The sequence below is a fragment of the Geotrypetes seraphini genome, chromosome 8 (genome assembly GCF_902459505.1).
Source record: "Geotrypetes seraphini chromosome 8, aGeoSer1.1, whole genome shotgun sequence".
NCBI classification, from domain to species: Eukaryota; Metazoa; Chordata; class Amphibia; order Gymnophiona; family Dermophiidae; genus Geotrypetes; species Geotrypetes seraphini.
Genome location: NC_047091.1, coordinates 102865180 through 102881770, shown reverse-complemented (window position 1 = coordinate 102881770; position 16591 = coordinate 102865180). Strand labels below are relative to the sequence as shown.

General features: G+C 44.5%; 1 protein-coding gene across 1 annotated transcript in view; it reads right to left on the bottom strand.

Annotated features, from left to right (window-relative positions):
* TMEM59L (transmembrane protein 59 like) overlaps positions 1 to 16591 on the bottom strand; it is a 62799-nt gene that overhangs the window by 12500 nt on the left and 33708 nt on the right. The window contains exon 4 of the mRNA XM_033957027.1: positions 8009 to 8161. Within this exon, the coding sequence (XP_033812918.1) occupies positions 8009 to 8161 (153 nt within the window). The remainder of the gene's footprint in view (positions 1 to 8008; positions 8162 to 16591) is intronic.

Genomic DNA, 16591 nt, shown 5'->3' with positions numbered 1-16591 from the left:
GGGAGCTCATGGCAGCCATTTCCTATGAGCGATCTGCAAGGGGAAGGAGCATGGGTAGATTGCTCCTGCCCCGAAAACCGCTAGACCACCAAGTAAGGCTTAAGGGGGGGGGGGTTTAAAGGGCTTAAAATAGCGAATAACCAAATCTGCGAATGCTGAAACTGCGGATTCGGAGGGGGAGGCGTATCACTTTTACTCATATCCAAGCCCTGCTCTTCTTTTGTACACAAAGTACATCACCCCCTAAAAACTCTACCATTCCCTCAGGTTTTTGTAGCTCAAATGCATGACCCTGCATTTTATCTTGGCAGCCAAATTCTGGACCATTCTTCAAGCTTCACTAGGTCCCCCCTCCTCATGTTATCCACACCATGAGGTGTCTTCCTTATCGCGGATTTTGGAATCATCCACACAGAGGCAAACCTTACTTCTAAAATAACACTTACAAAAATGTTAAAAAAAAGAACTGGACCAAGAACCAAATCTTGTGTAACACCACTGGTAATGTCAATTTTCTCAGAGAGAACTCCATTTACCACTACCCTATGTCACTCAACCAGTTTCTAAACCAGTTTGTCCCTTTAGGGCCATACTGAGGGCATTCAGTTCATTTATGTTGCCTATATGGAACTGTGTCAAAATGAAAGCAAGACTAGCATGCTGAGGACAGTGCAATATCAATCTAGCAATGAATGGGTGATTTATAAATTCTTCCCACTACTAAACAGATGGTGAGTAGTCTCCCTCTCACCCAATTACAATAACCTTTTTCAGCATATGTCATTGCTGCTTTTCTAAAGCCAAATAGTGCCCATACACCCCAAAATGGATAGTTTTTAAGGTAATTTTTGTTGTACAGAGATTTATTTATTTATGTTTTTAAGTCCTTCTTTGAGGTCAATCAGGTAAAATTATGCTTTTAGTAGTGACTTGAAAGGCTGTTTAATGGCTTTTAATGAATTTTATGTGACCTGACCTTTTGAAGTGGGTGTTAAACAGCAGAATTAACAGAGTAAGAAGATTCACTGTGACAGGCTGTTGGAGTGTGCTGCTGTTTGTAGAGAGAGCTGGTAAGTAAATGCAGCAGCTGAAGTGGGTGAAGGCATCGCTACTGCAGTGAGGAAAAAAAGATTAGACAGGTCATGAGAAGGGAGGGAGAGGAAGGGACAAAGAACTGGCACAGGAGGAAGAAAAGGGGAGAGACGCTGGAAAAAGGAAGGAGGGGAAGAGAGAAGGGGCCCTCTGGAGCAGAGCACTGGGACCCATAGAGGGAAAGAGATAGACTGGATTCGGGGACAGATTTACAGAGTCGATTGCAGCTGGAGGGAGGGATGCTGAACTAGGAAGGAGTTGTGCAGAATGCAGCTATTGAGGTGATGAAAAAAAAAGTTAGATGGATTGTGGGGAGGGGGAGATGGACAGACATGAGAATCTGGAAGGGAAGGGAGATGAAAAGGGAAGAAATGCTGAACCAGGAAAGGGGATGGAGGAACAGCAGTGCTGGATCCAGGGATGGAGAGGTGCTAGACTCAAGAATTGGAGGGAGAGGGATAGCAGTGGGGCAGGGGTGTGGAGTAGAAGAGAGAGAGAGAGATTGAGACGGGAGGGGGGGAGAGAGTGGGAAGGACACTGGACCCAAGAGAGAGAGATAGTAAACTGGGAGGTGGGGGCTATTGGGTACAGGGTGTGGGAGAAAGGGAAGAGAGAGAGGAGAAACAGGAAGACAGAGAAGAAATATTGGGCGTGGAGGGAGCTTAGGAACACAAAGGAGCAGTGCTGGACAGAGAAGGAATAGAGGCACAAAAAGGAAATGTTGGATATGCTGATCACAGGGAAACTGGCAGGGTAGAAATGAAGAGCAGGTCAAGAAAGGGACACAGAGCAGAGGTAGGTAAGGTGACTGAAGGCAGATGAAGAATGTGGAGGGAGGGAAAGAGACAAAGACGGAGACATAGAGGGGTGATACTCGACAAGACCGATAGGAATGCATGGGGTAAGAATAAATGCCAAGCTGATAGGAAAACCTACAAGACAAGAAAAGCAGAAAATCACAGCTTACAAAGGTAAGATAAATGATTTTATTTCTAATTCAGTAATTGAAATAGGTCAGATTTGAGAATTTACATCTGTTATCTATATTTATACTGTACAGGAGGAAATGTGAGGGGTGCTTTATGTGATTAATCATGCGATTAAAATTTTTAGTCTATATACAGCCTTAGTTGGAACCGAAGTTCCCAGTTGTTTTAATATTTTCTAAGTAGTAGATCTGCCCTTGGCAGCTAGGTGAGGTGGTGGGGGCTGGAGTTGTAGGCCATTAGTGAAGCAAATTCCTGCTGTGTGGGTCCAATGTTATGGCAAGGATTTTTAAAATGTAAATTTTTGTTTTACTGATGATGTACTGTATGGGAGTTTCTGATTCACCATGGTAGGATCTCAGATGGTGAATGCTAAAGACTAGACAATGCAAAATACCAAAATTCTGTAACTATAGACTATTAAAGAGCAAAAGTTGTCTCTTCCTGCTACCTGTCTTTATCCTTGGCTATCTATTGGAAACTGTGCATTGAGATGTCTACAGATAGCTCACAGAAATGTGTAATTTTTTACCCAACATAATAAAGTGCATTATGCAATTATCGTACAATAGTGTTTAAGTCCGTTACATTGACGGGTGCTAGAATATATGTCTGTCTGTCTTTCTTTCTGTGTCTCTCCCTGCCCCTGTCTCTCTCTTCCTTTCTTTCTTTCTCTCTCCCGCTGTCTGTCCTTCTTTCTTTCTGGTTCTCCCTCTGGCACCCTGTCTGTCTTTCTTTCTTTCTGTCTCTCTCCCTGCCTGCTGTCTTTCTGTGTGTCTGTCTTTCGTTCTAATGCGTTGCCTGCCTGCCTTTCTATCTCTCCATGGCCCCCTTCTGTCTCCCCTCCCCCAAAGCAAGCCAAGATTGCTCCCAGGCCCTCTTTCCCTCTCCGTCCCCTCCACTTCCCTGTGCAGCAGCAGCATTTCCCTCCCACCCTTCTCTGTGCAGAAGCAGCATTTCCCCCCCCACAAACATACACTTCCCTGTGCAGCAGCAGCATTTCCCGGCCTTCCTTGTGCAGAAGCAGCATTCCCCCCCACACACACACACTTCCCTGTGCAGCAGCAGCATTTCCAGGCCTTCCCTGTGCAGAAGCAGCATTTCCCCCCCACACACACACTTCCCTGTGCAGTAGCAGCATTTCCCGGCCTTTCCTGTGCAGAAGCAGAATTTCCCCCCCACATACACACTTCCCTGTGCAGCAGCAGCATTTCCCACACACACTTCCCTGTGCAGCAGCAGCATTTCCCACACACACTTCCCTGTGCAGCAGCAGCATTTCCCACCCTTCCCTGTGCAGCAGCAGCAGCATTTTCCGGCCTTTCCTGTGCAGCAGCAGCATTTCCCGGCCTTCCCTATGCAGCAGCAGCATTTCCCACAGCCCCCTTCCCAGCTGCCATGTTTAAATTCACAGAAAAGCGCTGCACTACCGCTGTCTTCGGCGTCTTCTATCCACTGTGGTCAACCCTAGCGGAAACAGGAAGTAGTCAGAGAGGGCGGGCCACAGTGGACAGAAGACGGCGAGGCCAGCGGTAGCGCAGTGCAGCGCTTTTCTCTGAATTTAAATGCGGGTGAGCCGGCAAGGAGGAGGCTTAAAAGTAGCTGGTTTTGGCGGTTAGTAGGGCAGGAGGGGGGAGTCGCCGGCTGTGCTGTGTCTCTCTGTGTTCGAATTCGAAAATGGAATTCGGCACAGAGGGACACAGCACTTTTCAGGCACCCACAGCCTCTTAAGTGCGCAAGCGCGCTTAAGAGGATTATTATTATAGATAGATATCAATGTGTGCATTATGTCACAAATATCATTTTATAAAGGGGACTATAATAATAATAATAATAACTTTATTTTTCTATACCGCCATAGTCAGGCGACTTCTAGGCGGTTTACATTGTAAGTAGGCTGGACATTCAGCGAATAACAAAAGGTCTTAATACAAAACAATAAGTCTACATACAATACAATACAATACAGTACAGTACAATACAGTGGGTCTAAATACAATACAATACAATAAGACTAGATACAATACCATGCAATGTGTCTAATACAATATAATAGTCTAATGGGAAACTAACGTGCTAATTGGAGTTCTATGGGTAATGAATACCTGAATACTTTAGAGCTTACATATGAGTAGGAGTTCTAAGAGTAGAGGATATCTGAATAGATGAGGAGCTTCTTGAGAGGAAGAAAAAAGCGTTTACGGGGAGGGGAGTCTTAGTGAGGGAGGGTCCTAGTGAGGAAGGGGACAGTTTTAGTCAACGAATTTTGCGAATAGGGCGGTTTTGATCGATTTACGGAATGCACTGTAAGACAGATTGGGTTCGTTTATGTAGTTTTTCAACCAAACTTGCTGTCTGCTTGCTTGGAACTTAAAGGTTCTGTCCAGGAATGATTTGTATCTGCAGCCTGTAATCTTTGGGTATGCAAAGATGTTTTTGTTTCTGGTTGCTCGTGTGGGGTTGTGCAGGAAGAAGTGTGTTTGCAGGTATGAAGGTGCTAGTCCCCAGGCTTGCCTGAAACAGGTGCAAGCAAATTTGAATAGTATTCGCGCTTCTATTGGAAGCCAATGCAGTTTTTTATAGTAGGGGCTGATGTGATCGTTTTTTCTTAGTCTGAAAATTAGGCGAACAGCGGTTTTTTGTATTAATCTCAGTTTTTTTTATTGTTTTTTGTGGGATGCCCAGGTAGATGATGTTGCAGTAGTCAAGAATGGATAGGATCAGTGCCTGTACCAGCAACCTGAATGACATTGGGTCAAAGTATTTTTTTATGGTCCTTAGTTTCCATAGCGTGTAAAAACATTTTTTCACTAGTGAGTTTGTGTGGTCAGTCATAGTTAGATGAGTGTCTAGGGCACAGGTGTCGAAGTCGGTCCTCGAGGGCCGCAATCCAGTCGGGTTTTCAGAATTTCCCCAATGAATATGCATTGAAAGCAGTGCATGCACATAGATCTCATGCATATTCATTGGGGAAATCTTGAAAACCCGACTGGATTTCGGCCCTCGAGGACCGACTTCGACACCCCTGGTCTAGGGTGATACCGAGTATTTTTATGTTTTTGGAAATTGGGTATTCGTGATTGTTTATTTTTATCGATGTTCTCGTGATTTTGTCATTTGGACTAGCCAGAAAGACTTTTGTTTTCTCTGCGTTTAGTTTTAGTTTGAAATTAATGGTCCATTTATCAATTTCGGTCATTTAGTTTGAGAGGTTGTCTACAATTTCTTTTGTGATGTCGTTTATGGGGATTAGAATGGATATGTCGTCTGCGTAAATGTAGTGTATTAAGTTGAGTTTTTGTAGGAGGAGACCTAAGGAGGCAATGTAGATATTGAAAAGGGTGGGCGATAGGGGGGAACCTTGAGGTACGCCTGAAGGGTTTTTCCATGGTTTGGAGTAGTTTTCGTTGCTGATTACTTGGTAGGATCTGTTTATTAGGAATTCTTGGAACCATTTCTTTGCCTTTCCAGAGATTCCCATTACTTCAAGGCACAGCAGCATGATTTCATGGTCTACCAAGTTGAACGCGCTGCTGAGGTCTAATTGTAGGATCAGTGCGCTTTTGCCCTTGCTAAAGAGATCATAAAGGTGATTCAGTAAGGAGGCTAAGACAGTTTCTGTGTTGTATCCTTTCCTGAATCCTGATTGGTGTTCACTAAGGATGTTAAATTTGTCCAGGTAGTTTACTAGTTGAAGGTTGACCAATCCTTCCTGTATCTTTGTGAAGAGGGGAATGCTTGCTATGGGTCTGAAATTGGATGTCAGAGCTGAAGAGGTTTTCCGATCTTTGGGGATTGGAGTGATTAGTATGTGACCCATTTTTTTTGTTTAATGTTCCGCATGTAAGGGCGGATGTTAGCCGTGCGAATAGTTCCTTTTTAAATTCTGGAGGGGCAACTGTCATGATTTTTGGGGGACATGCGTCAAGTAGGCAGTTAGATTTGGTGTACTTGTTGAATAAGTTTAGGAACTGATGCCAGTCAGGGTAATCGAGGTGGTCCCATATCATGTCTACTCTGGTGTCTTGGTCATGGGGTTCGAGGTATTGAAGAGCATTTGTTGTGGTTGTGGGTAGAGTTGCTCTTAACTCCGCGATTTTATTTTGAAAGTAGTTGGCTAGGGTTTGTGCCGATGGAGTGGGCTCATTGTCCTTTTTCAGTATTTGTGTTGTATCGGTTATTGTTTTTACTAGTTTGAACAATTCTTTGCTGTTTATTTTTGAGGTACCAATTTTTTTCGCATAATGCTTAGTGCGTTTTTCTTTGATCAGATTTTTGTATATTTTCATTTTTTGTTTCCAGTTTGTCTTGTCTGATTCTTTATTTGTTTTTAGCCAGATTCTCTCCAATTTTCTTAGTTCCTGTTTGGTGGTTAGTAGTTCACTGTCAAACCATTCATTTGGCGGTCTATTTCTCTTTTTGTATGTTTTATATGGTGCTATTTGGTCTAGGAGTTCTTTGCTGTAAGTTTCCCATCTTGTAGGGAAATTCTGAATTTCTTTGGTTATGGGATGTAACTCGTAGTGGGTCCAAAATTCGATTGGGTTAATAATGCCCCGGCTGGTTATTGTGTTCGTGTTGATGTTTTTGTGTTTTTGCTGTGTATTCTGTTTTAGCCAGTGTAGATTGAATTTGCCAATGTAGTGGTCTGACCAGATGCATTTTTCCCAGGGTCCTGGGTAATATTGTATTTTGGGATCTATTGTTTCTTTGTGGGAGAAGGTGATTAAGTCTAGTTTGTGTCCTTTTTCATGGGTTATTTCTGCGTCTGGATTTGGAAAGTCCAGTGACATTAGGAAGTTGGCGATTTCAGTTATTTCTGGTTTAGTCTTTTGCTCTAGGTGAGTGCTGATGTCTCCCAGAAGCAGGTTATATGATCCTTTTAGGGTGGATAAGGTAAGGAATTCGGTGAATTCCTCTTTAGCGTTTGACCATTTTTTGGGTGGGATATAGAACAAAGTTGTAATTAATGATTCTTCTAACTGTGCGTTAGTGATTTTGCAAGTTAGTATTTCAAGGTTTTCTGACGATTTGGAGTCGGTCTTGATGTAGTTGAAGTGTTCTTTTAGGATGATCGCTAGTCCTCCTCCTTTTTTCCAGTTTCTTGATAGTGGGATGATTTTGTATCCCTGAGGTAGGATTTCTTTCATGATAGTGTCAGTGTCGGAGTTCATCCATGTTTCTGTCAGAAACAGGAGATCCGGTTTTGTTTGTAGAATCCAATCATATATTATGTGGGCTTTGTTTCTCATGGAACGGGTATTTAGGTAGTATCCCTTAATGTTTTCGTAACTGTTTGCTGTAGGGATTTCAGAATATGTTAGTTTTTTTGTGTTTCTGTTGCAGATCTTGTTCCTGTGAGGTTTGCGGTGTATGCGGGTGGTATTTAGAACTGTGATTTGATGAAGGTCTTGTTTTGGCTGGTTGTGTAGGAGTTGGAGAGGGTTGGAGGGCTTAGTTAGTTCGACTGGTCTGAGCCAGGAGATAGGGTAGGTGTGCATAGGTTGGGGGGGGGTTGTCTTCATTGCCCCAGCATTTAGAGCATAATAGGTATAGTATCCCTAATAGTAGTTGTTGTTTATTGCAGATTGCCATGTTGTGTGATAGTGTGATAAGGAAATGGGTGAAAGGTGGGGGCAGGGTTAGGGGCGGAGCCACGGGCAGGGCAGGGCTGAGGGACCCAATGTACTTGTTAGGTGTCTAGGACCCATCAAAAGATTAATCCTGCCCTGCTGGCAGCACTAGAGAGATATCAATCAGAGTGACAGCCCCAACTTGTGTAGATCAGTTTCCAATGGGTCTATACAGCTGTCTATACCTTTTTGCAGGAATTCTTTGCTTTTAGCATTTCATTTGGGGGTGGGAGTGGATTCAAGTTGGGAAGTGTCAAAACCATGAAAACAGGTACAGCCAGCAAGAATCCCTTTTACCTGGATCACCTCCACCTTGCCATTATCAGCCTGCAGGAAATAGGTCCAGGTGGAGGAGATGATATTTCTGGCAGACTTGACAATGTTGCTGCAGAAGCTGGAGAAAAGATCCAACACAGAGAAAGCTGAGGGTGGTCCAACAGGACCCGAGGCCTGCAATCAAAATTCATACATATTTAAAGACATTCCACCCGGAACTAATGAAACTTGATTTCTAGGACATATGGAGTAGCCTAATGGTTAATCCAGTTGCCCGAGAACCAGGAGAACTGGGTTTGAAGCCCTCTGCAGCTCTTTGTGACTCTGGGCAAGTCACCTAACCCTTTATAGCCCCAGGTACAAAATAAATACCTGTCTACTGCTTTGATATTAAACCACAGAAAGGAAGCATATCAAATTCCATCCCCTTTTCCCTTCACAGTCACAGGTCCACTGATCTGATAGACCCCTGCTTGAGTCCCCACTGGCACAGTGATCTCATAAGCTTTTTTTATTATTATTATTTGACATATCAGATTTTAAAAAAAAGAGACAACTTTTAAAATGGTCTGAAATATGGTTAAAGTGAAATTAACACAGAAAAAACAAAAGAGGCGACCTGTGGTGCTCAATCTTTTATTCATGTACAAGACCCAATATGTATGTGTTTCGGCCCTAAGGCCTGCTTCAGGAGGTCTTATTTTGAAATAATTCAGTTCAAAGTCACAGACAATGATTAAAAAAGGTGGGTTATGATGTCCAAACCGTGATTCTGTAAAAGACTGAGCACCACAGGTCGCCTCTTTCTGTGTTCTATCTTGAGGAGGTAGAATCTACTGCTTGAGTGTAAAGTGGAATTAACTACAGTTCATAAACAGTGGCACATAAGAGCCTGTTTCAAGGTTCAAAGTCGCAGTCTCTGATTAAAATCTAGTGTTAATTCCTTGATTCTTTTCATTTGAGCATAGGACAAGCCCAGGTTGCAGGCACAGGTGAAAACATGAGCACATCTATAGCAGCTCAGAGCTGCCAAGTGACCCAGTTCATGAAGGGATCTTGCATGCCAGGCCTGGATTTTTGATCATCCATCAATCCTGATAGCCCATCCCAAATAAGGATAACAATTATGATGTTATAGTAGAATTTTCATTACTGACAATACTTCACTGAAAAAATTTAAATGCATGAGGCCCCTTGTAATGTGAGATCCCAAGTTGTAGATCGCTTTGATTACTCAAAAGATTTTTTATAATTGGTCAATTTGAATAGCAGGAGCTTATGTAAACTCCATTCAATGCAATGGGTCATCTTTTTTTAGTTAAGTATAATTAAAATGTATAATTTAATATAGTTTGAGCACAGTGTTGAAAATTTTGGATGGATTGTAATATTTGCACACAGATGCATTCTAATATGGAGGCCAATGATGAAACTGTGATTCCCTATGTGTCACTGCTGAGGGGGAAGGGGTAAAACACGGACCTCACGGACCTTGCGGATCTAAACCCGTACGGCCTTAAAAATCTGAGGTCCGTGTTGGTCCGTGTCCGTGGCGCTTGTAGTTTCTGTCGCTGACAGATCTTGATGAGATTTTAACACTGACGGATCCGTCTCAGCTTAGGGAGGGAAAAGTGTTAGGATCCGTCAGCGCTAAAATCTCTTCGAGGTCTGTCAGAGAAAGAGACTAGTGCTGGAGTTTGGAGACTTCTTTTCCATAAAGCATGTCCAAAACCTATGTCCCCGCTCTCTTGGCTTCTGCTCTGCCGCTCCAGCACTAGTCTCTGGCTCTGACAGACCTCGAAGAGATTTTTAGCGCTGATGGATCCTAACACTTTTCCCTCCCTATGCTGAGACGGATCCGTCAGTGCTAAAATCTCATCAAGGTCTGTCAGTGACAGAAACTACAAGGGGGACATGGACCTCAGATTTTTAAGGCCGTACGGGTTTAGATCTGCGAGGTCCATAGGTCCGCGTTTTACCCCTTCCCCTGCTGAGGTCTCATTTATTTATTTTTTTTAAATAAGTAATATACAGTACTATGTCAATGCAAGTTTGGTAAGCTTGTCTAGATTATATATAAATCCAACCCTGGCCCCCAAGTGTCTGTACTTTTCAGTCAATACCTTCAGTTGTTGCATATCACCTACCCCACACCCACATCAAAGAACATGCTGACCTAATTGTGGCTTTACTCTTCATTGCATAAGGGAAATTAAAGTCTTCTCTTCCCCCCTTTTTTTGGAAGGTATCAGAACTACAAGTCCCTACATGCAACAGAATAAAACGAGGACTGGATCCATTTATCATAGGCAACTCTCAGAAAAGACAATTAAAAGTCACATGTATCATTTCAAGTGGTCTCAATTTTTTCAGGAACCATAGGACGCCAGTCCTTGCTATCCGGTCTCCATCTTTTCACAGTTAACTAAAAGATACTAAGATCCACACGATCTATCTGATTCTGGAAAACAGGCCAAATTCTGTATCTTATTAGCATTCTAAATCTATCCCGCCTGCTCTGTTCCTACAGCCAAAAGCAAACAGTTTTTGATTTAATTCACAGCCCAGCTTGAAGTAAGGTAATGTTGTTATTCCCCATCAACCTCAGGTTTGTTCTGGGTTTTCGGCACAAGTTGGCCTCTGGCCGTTTGTAATCAGCTAAAGATGTTTAACATGAGAGAAACAGCTTTCAAAAGGGATGGCTGCCCGCTGTCTCGGAGCCAAAGAATTCCAACCATGCGCTCGCCAAATATTTCACTAAGTTTGATATTTCCCTCCCACTCCCTCCTATCTCGAGATCTGCCCATCGCAGATTCAGCCATCTGCTGCAGTACAGGATGAGGAAAAAAAATCTCCATTTTGGAAGAAAATTAAAAAATGTTATCAGTTTTTTTCTTCTACTACACACTTTTAGTCAGAGGTATAGCTAGAAGGGAGGAGGTGGGCAAGGGGAACAGCTGCTTCCCCAAATGGATTTTGAATAGCTCATAAAGATCATCTGCTACATAGTCCACACCAGAAAATTAGAAACTGCCTCTAGATTGTGGCAAAACTTGGAGAGGCAAGCACGTGCGACATAGGATGCTGCTGCCTGTAACCCCGAGGCTATGGCTTCAAATTGTCTCTTGAGAATAAAATCCAGCCTGCGGTCCTGGGTATCTTTCAATACTACTCCGCCTTCACTGGGGAGAGAAGTATGCTTGTTAACCTGTGCCATCAGGTGGAATAAATAGGTGGTTAAAGGCTGCATACAATGGATAAAATTTTGCCATGGCCTTGGCCACCTGAAGGGACCCTCCCAGGACTTCCCAGTGGTCAGTTAACGTGTTAGTAATGTCTTAATGAGAGGGAAAGCATGTAGTCTGAACCTTAGTGTTACTCATGAGCGAGTACTGAATAGCTGAGGTTTGGAGAGCCTCTATCTTAATTAATTTCCAAAAGTGCTGAGGGTTTAAACAGTTCCTTTCTGAAATCCAGGGCCTCCACCTAATTAGGATCTGCAACTTCCTTCCCCACCCCCACCCATGATGTGGAATCACCTGATATAAAGGAGAGAAAAGGCATATTTACTGAATCTTCCTCATCCCAGTCCTCATCCGACTGGATCCCCATCTCTTGTGCACGGTTCTGATGGGGTAGACGCACTCTTATGGGAAGATACCCTCCCCCCCCCGGGTAAGCATCACTGCGACTCCCAAGGGTTCCATGCAGCTGCTGTTAATTAAATAAGCTTCATGCGTCATATTAATTAATTATGACCAGAGGGCCCCTGCAATCACTCCCATGTCCCTTTCTGGGGTCTTGCGGCAGGTGTGCAGCTGCACTTCGCCAGGGATGCACTATTGCTTTTTCCTTGCTCTAACCAGGCTTTTTGACCTGGAACTTGAGTCATCTAGGAACCAACACCCTCAGGGGAATTAGAGGGGGATAAGCCAGCAGCTCCTGCCCCCCTCACTCGCTGCATGGCACATGGAAAATGGACGACCCTCGGCCCACCATCCATCACAAATATGGCATTAATTCGAAGCATCCTGGCCTGAGGAGTCCATCCCACTTGATTTTGAGCTAAATTGAGGTGTTTTGAGGCAAATAGAGGTTTTGGAAATCCAAGATAGCCACCAAAGCGATTTTAGTGCCTCTTACTTTTGCAGATCCTTTTTCATATTTTCTACTCCCTCCTCGGTGTCTACTCTATTACAAATCTTGGTATCATCTACAAAAAGGCAAACCTTTCCTTAACCCTTCAGCCAGGGGTCCCCAAAGTCCCTCCTTGAGGGCCGAATCCAGTCAGGTTTTCAGGATTTCCCCAATGAATATGCATTGAAAGCAGTGCGTGCACATAGATCTCATGCATATTCATTGGGGAAATCCTGAAAACCCGACTGGATTTGGCCCTCAAGGAGGGACTTTGGGGACCCCTGCCTTCAGCAATGTCACTCACAAACATATTGAACAGGAACGGTCCCAGCACTGAACCTTGAGAGACTCCACTACTCACCTTTCCTTCCTCCGAGTAAATTCCATTAACCACCATCCTCTGGCATCTCTCTGTCAAACAGTTTCTAATCCAGTTCACCACTTTGGGTCCTATCTTCAGCCCGTCAAGTTTGTTCAAGAGCCTCCTATGAGGAACCGTGTCAAAGGCTTTGCTGAAATCTAAGTAAATTACATCTAACATATGTCCTTGATCCAGTTCTCTGGTCACCCAATCAAAAAATTCAATCAGGTTAATTTGGAATGATTTACCTTTAGAAAAGCCATGTTGCCTCGGATCCAGTAACCCATTAGATTCTAGGAATTTTACTATTCTTTCTTTCAGCAACACTTCCATTATTTTTGCAACAACCAAAGTGAGGCTTACTGGCCTGTAGTTTACCGCTTCATCTCTATGACCACTTTTGTGAATAGGGACCACATCTGCTCTTCTCCAATCCCCAGGAACCACTCCATCTCCACAGATTTGTTGAACAAGTCTTTTATAGGACCCAACAGAATGTCTTTGAGGCTGAGCTCCCTCAGTATCATGGGATGGATCCTGTCCGGTCCCATTGCTTTGTACACCTTCAATTTTTCAAGTTGTTCATAAACACTTTCCTCCGTGAACGGCACAGAATCTACTCCATTTTCGTGTGTAACCTTGCAGACAATCTCGGTCTTTCTCCTGGATTTTCTTCCGAGAACACAGAACAGACATATTTGCTTAGCATGTTTGCTTTTTCCTCATCACTCTCAACATATCAGTTCATAGCATCTTTTAGTTTCGCAATTCCATTTTTCATCTTCCTCCTTTCACTAATATATCTGAAAAAATTTGTGTCACCCTTTTTTACATTTTTAGCTATTTGCTCTTCTGCCTGTGCTTTCACCAGATGAATCTCTCTCTTGGCTTCTTTCAGTTTCACCTGGTAGTCCTATCTGTACTCCTCTTCTTGGTTTTTATATATTTCAGGAACACCAACAATTTTGCCTTTATTTTCTCTTGTTTTTATTTTTTTTATACAAAGATTCATAGCCATTTTTATTGCTCCTTTCAGCTTAGACCACTGTTTTTCCACTTCTCTTAACAGCTCTTCAAGTATTCTCCAGTTTTATTAAAGTCCATACGTTTGAAATCTAGGACTTTAAGTTTTGTGCGGCTACTCTCCTCTTTAGCTGTTATATGAAACCGACTCGAACATTAGCGATACTCTCACCATCCAGTATCACTTTTTTCCTCATGGGTTCCATCACCATTTTTCTGAGCAGAGCCTCTTGAAAGGCATCCACAATCTCCCTACTGCTTTCTGATTCTGCAGATGAAACTTTCCAGTCCGCATCCAGCAGGTTGAAATCTCCCAACAGCAGCACCTCTTCTTTCTTTCCAAACTTTTGGAAATCTGCAATCAGATCTTTATCAATTTTCTGCGAATGAGTGGGAGGTCTGTAGATTACACCCACGTAGATAGAAGTTCCATCTTCTCTTTTCAGAGCGATCCATATCGCTTCTTCTTCTCCCCAGGTCCCTTGCATTTCAGTCACTTGGATATCGATCTTTACATAGAATGCTACTCCTACACCTTTTTGACTATCTCTGTACTTCCTAAAAAGATTATATCCCGGTATGTTTACATTCCATCCAAGGGATTCACTGAACCATGTCTCTGTGATAGCAAAAATATCCAGGTATGCCTCTAACATCAGGGCTTGCAGATCATGAACTTTGTTGCTTAGACTGCGAGCGTTTGTGATCATTGCTTTCCAGCTATTTTTCAGTGGCAATCTCTTTTTTTTTGTATAATTTTTTTGTTTTGTTTCGCTTCTTGTTGCAATGCTAAGAAGTGAGTTGCTAATATTGTTTATGTTGCAGTCTTTACTACCATCACATCTTGTCTTTTGCTGGGGGTGGCCTCAATAATTGTCCTTCATACATACACCATCCCCACCTTCTAGTTTAAACGCCTAGAAAGCACAGTTACTTACCGTAACAGGTGTTATCCAGGGACAGCAGGCAGATATTCTTAACACATGGGTGACGTCACCGACGGAGCCCTCGGTTCGGACCTTTTTAACTAGAAGTTTCTAGTTGGCCGCACCGCGCGTGCGCGAGTGCCTTCCCGCCCGACGGAGGAGTGCGTGGTCCCCAGTTAGGATAAGCCAGCTAAGAAGCCAACCCGGGGAGGTGGGTGGGACGTAAGAATATCTGCCTGCTGTCCCTGGATAACACCTGTTACGGTAAGTAACTGTGCTTTATCCCAGGACAAGCAGGCAGCATATTCTTAACACATGGGTGACCTCCAAGCTAACAAAGAGGGAGGGGGGATGGTTGGCCATCATGAAAATAAATTCTGTAACACCGATTGGCCGAAGTGACCATCCCGTCTGGAAAAGGCATCCAGACAGTAGTGAGTAGTGAACGTGTGAACTGAGGACCAAGTGGCAGCCTTGCAGATTTCCTCAATGGGCGTGGAACGGAGGAAAGCTACAGAAGCAGCCATAGCTCGGACTCTGTGGGCCGTGACAGCACCTTCCAGTGAGAGACCAGCCCGAGCATAGCAGAATGCAATACAGGCAGCAAACCAATTTGAAAGTGTCCGTTTGGAGACAGGACGACCCAAACGGTTGGGATCGAAAGACAAAAATAGCTGAGGGGATGTACGGTGAGCTCTGGTACGATCAAGGTAGTAAGCAAGGGCATGCTTACAGTCCAGCGTGTGCAACGCCTGTTCCCCAGGGTGCGAGTGAGGCTTAGGGAAGAAGACGGGCAGCACAATGGACTGGTTGAGGTGAAAAGCCGAGACCACCTTGGGAAGGAATTTAGGGTGGGTACGCAGAACAACCTTGTCATGGTGAAAAACAGTGAACGGAGGGTCGGCAACCAGTGCATGCAGTTCGCTAACCCTCCTGGCAGAGGTGATGGCAATTAGGAAAAGCACCTTCCAGGTAAGGAGCCTGAGCGAAGTTGTGGCAAGAGGCTCAAAAGGAGGTTTCAAGAGTGCTGAGAGAACCACATTCAGGTCCCAGACGACAGGAGGAGGCTTGAGAGGCGGCTTGATATTGAAGAGCCCTCTCATAAATCTGGAAACCAGAGGATGAGCCGTGAGGGGTTTTCCGAGAATAGGCTCATGAAACGCAGTGATGGCACTGAGGTGGACTCTGATGGAGGTAGTCTTGAGGCCAGCATTGGACAGCGAGAGCAAATATTCCAATACAGTTTCCACCGCTAAGGAGGTGGGTTCCTGATGATGCCGGAGACACCACGAGGAGAATCTGGTCCATTTCTGATGGTAACATTGGAGGGTGGCCGGTTTCCTGGAGGCGTCCAAGATGAGGCGGACCGGCTGAGATAGATTCTCTGGAGAGGTCAGCCCGAGAGAAACCAAGCTGTCAGGTGGAGCGAAGACAGATTGGGATGCAGTAGAGACTGATGCCGCTGCGTAAGTAGAGTAGGAAACACAGGAAGAGGAATGGGCTCCCTGGAGCTGAGTTGGAGCAGGAGGGAGAACCAGTGTTGGCGAGGCCACCGAGGGGCGATGAGAATCATGGTGGCGTTGTCCTTGCGGAGTTTGGATAAGGTCCGCAACATCAGAGGAAGTGGAGGGAAGGCATACAGGAACCGATCCCTCCAATCGAGCAGGAATGCATCCGGGGCCAGACGGTGAGGAGAGAAGAGTCTGGAACAGAAGAGGGGCAGTTGATGATTGTGAGGTGCTGCAAAGAGGTCCACCTGCGGAGTGCCCCATCGAGCAAAGATGGAGAGCAGAGTCGGAGGGTCCAACGTCCACTCGTGAGGTTGAAGGATGCGGCTGAGATTGTCGGCCAGGGAGTTCTGTTCGCCCTGGATATAGACCGCCCTGAGAAAGAGATTGCGGTCCGTGGCCCAGGTCCAGATGCGCAGAGCCTCCAAACAAAGGGGGCGAGATCCGGTGCCGCCTTGCTTGTTTATGTAGTACATGGCGACTTGATTGTCTGTGCACAGGAGGAGGACTTGAGGACAGAGGAGGTGTTGGAAAGCCTTGAGGGCGTAGAACATGGCTCTGAGTTCCAGGAAATTGATGTGATGACGACGCTCCTGTGGGGTCCAAAGTCCCTGGGTGCGTAGATCTCCTAGGTGAGCTCCCCACGCAT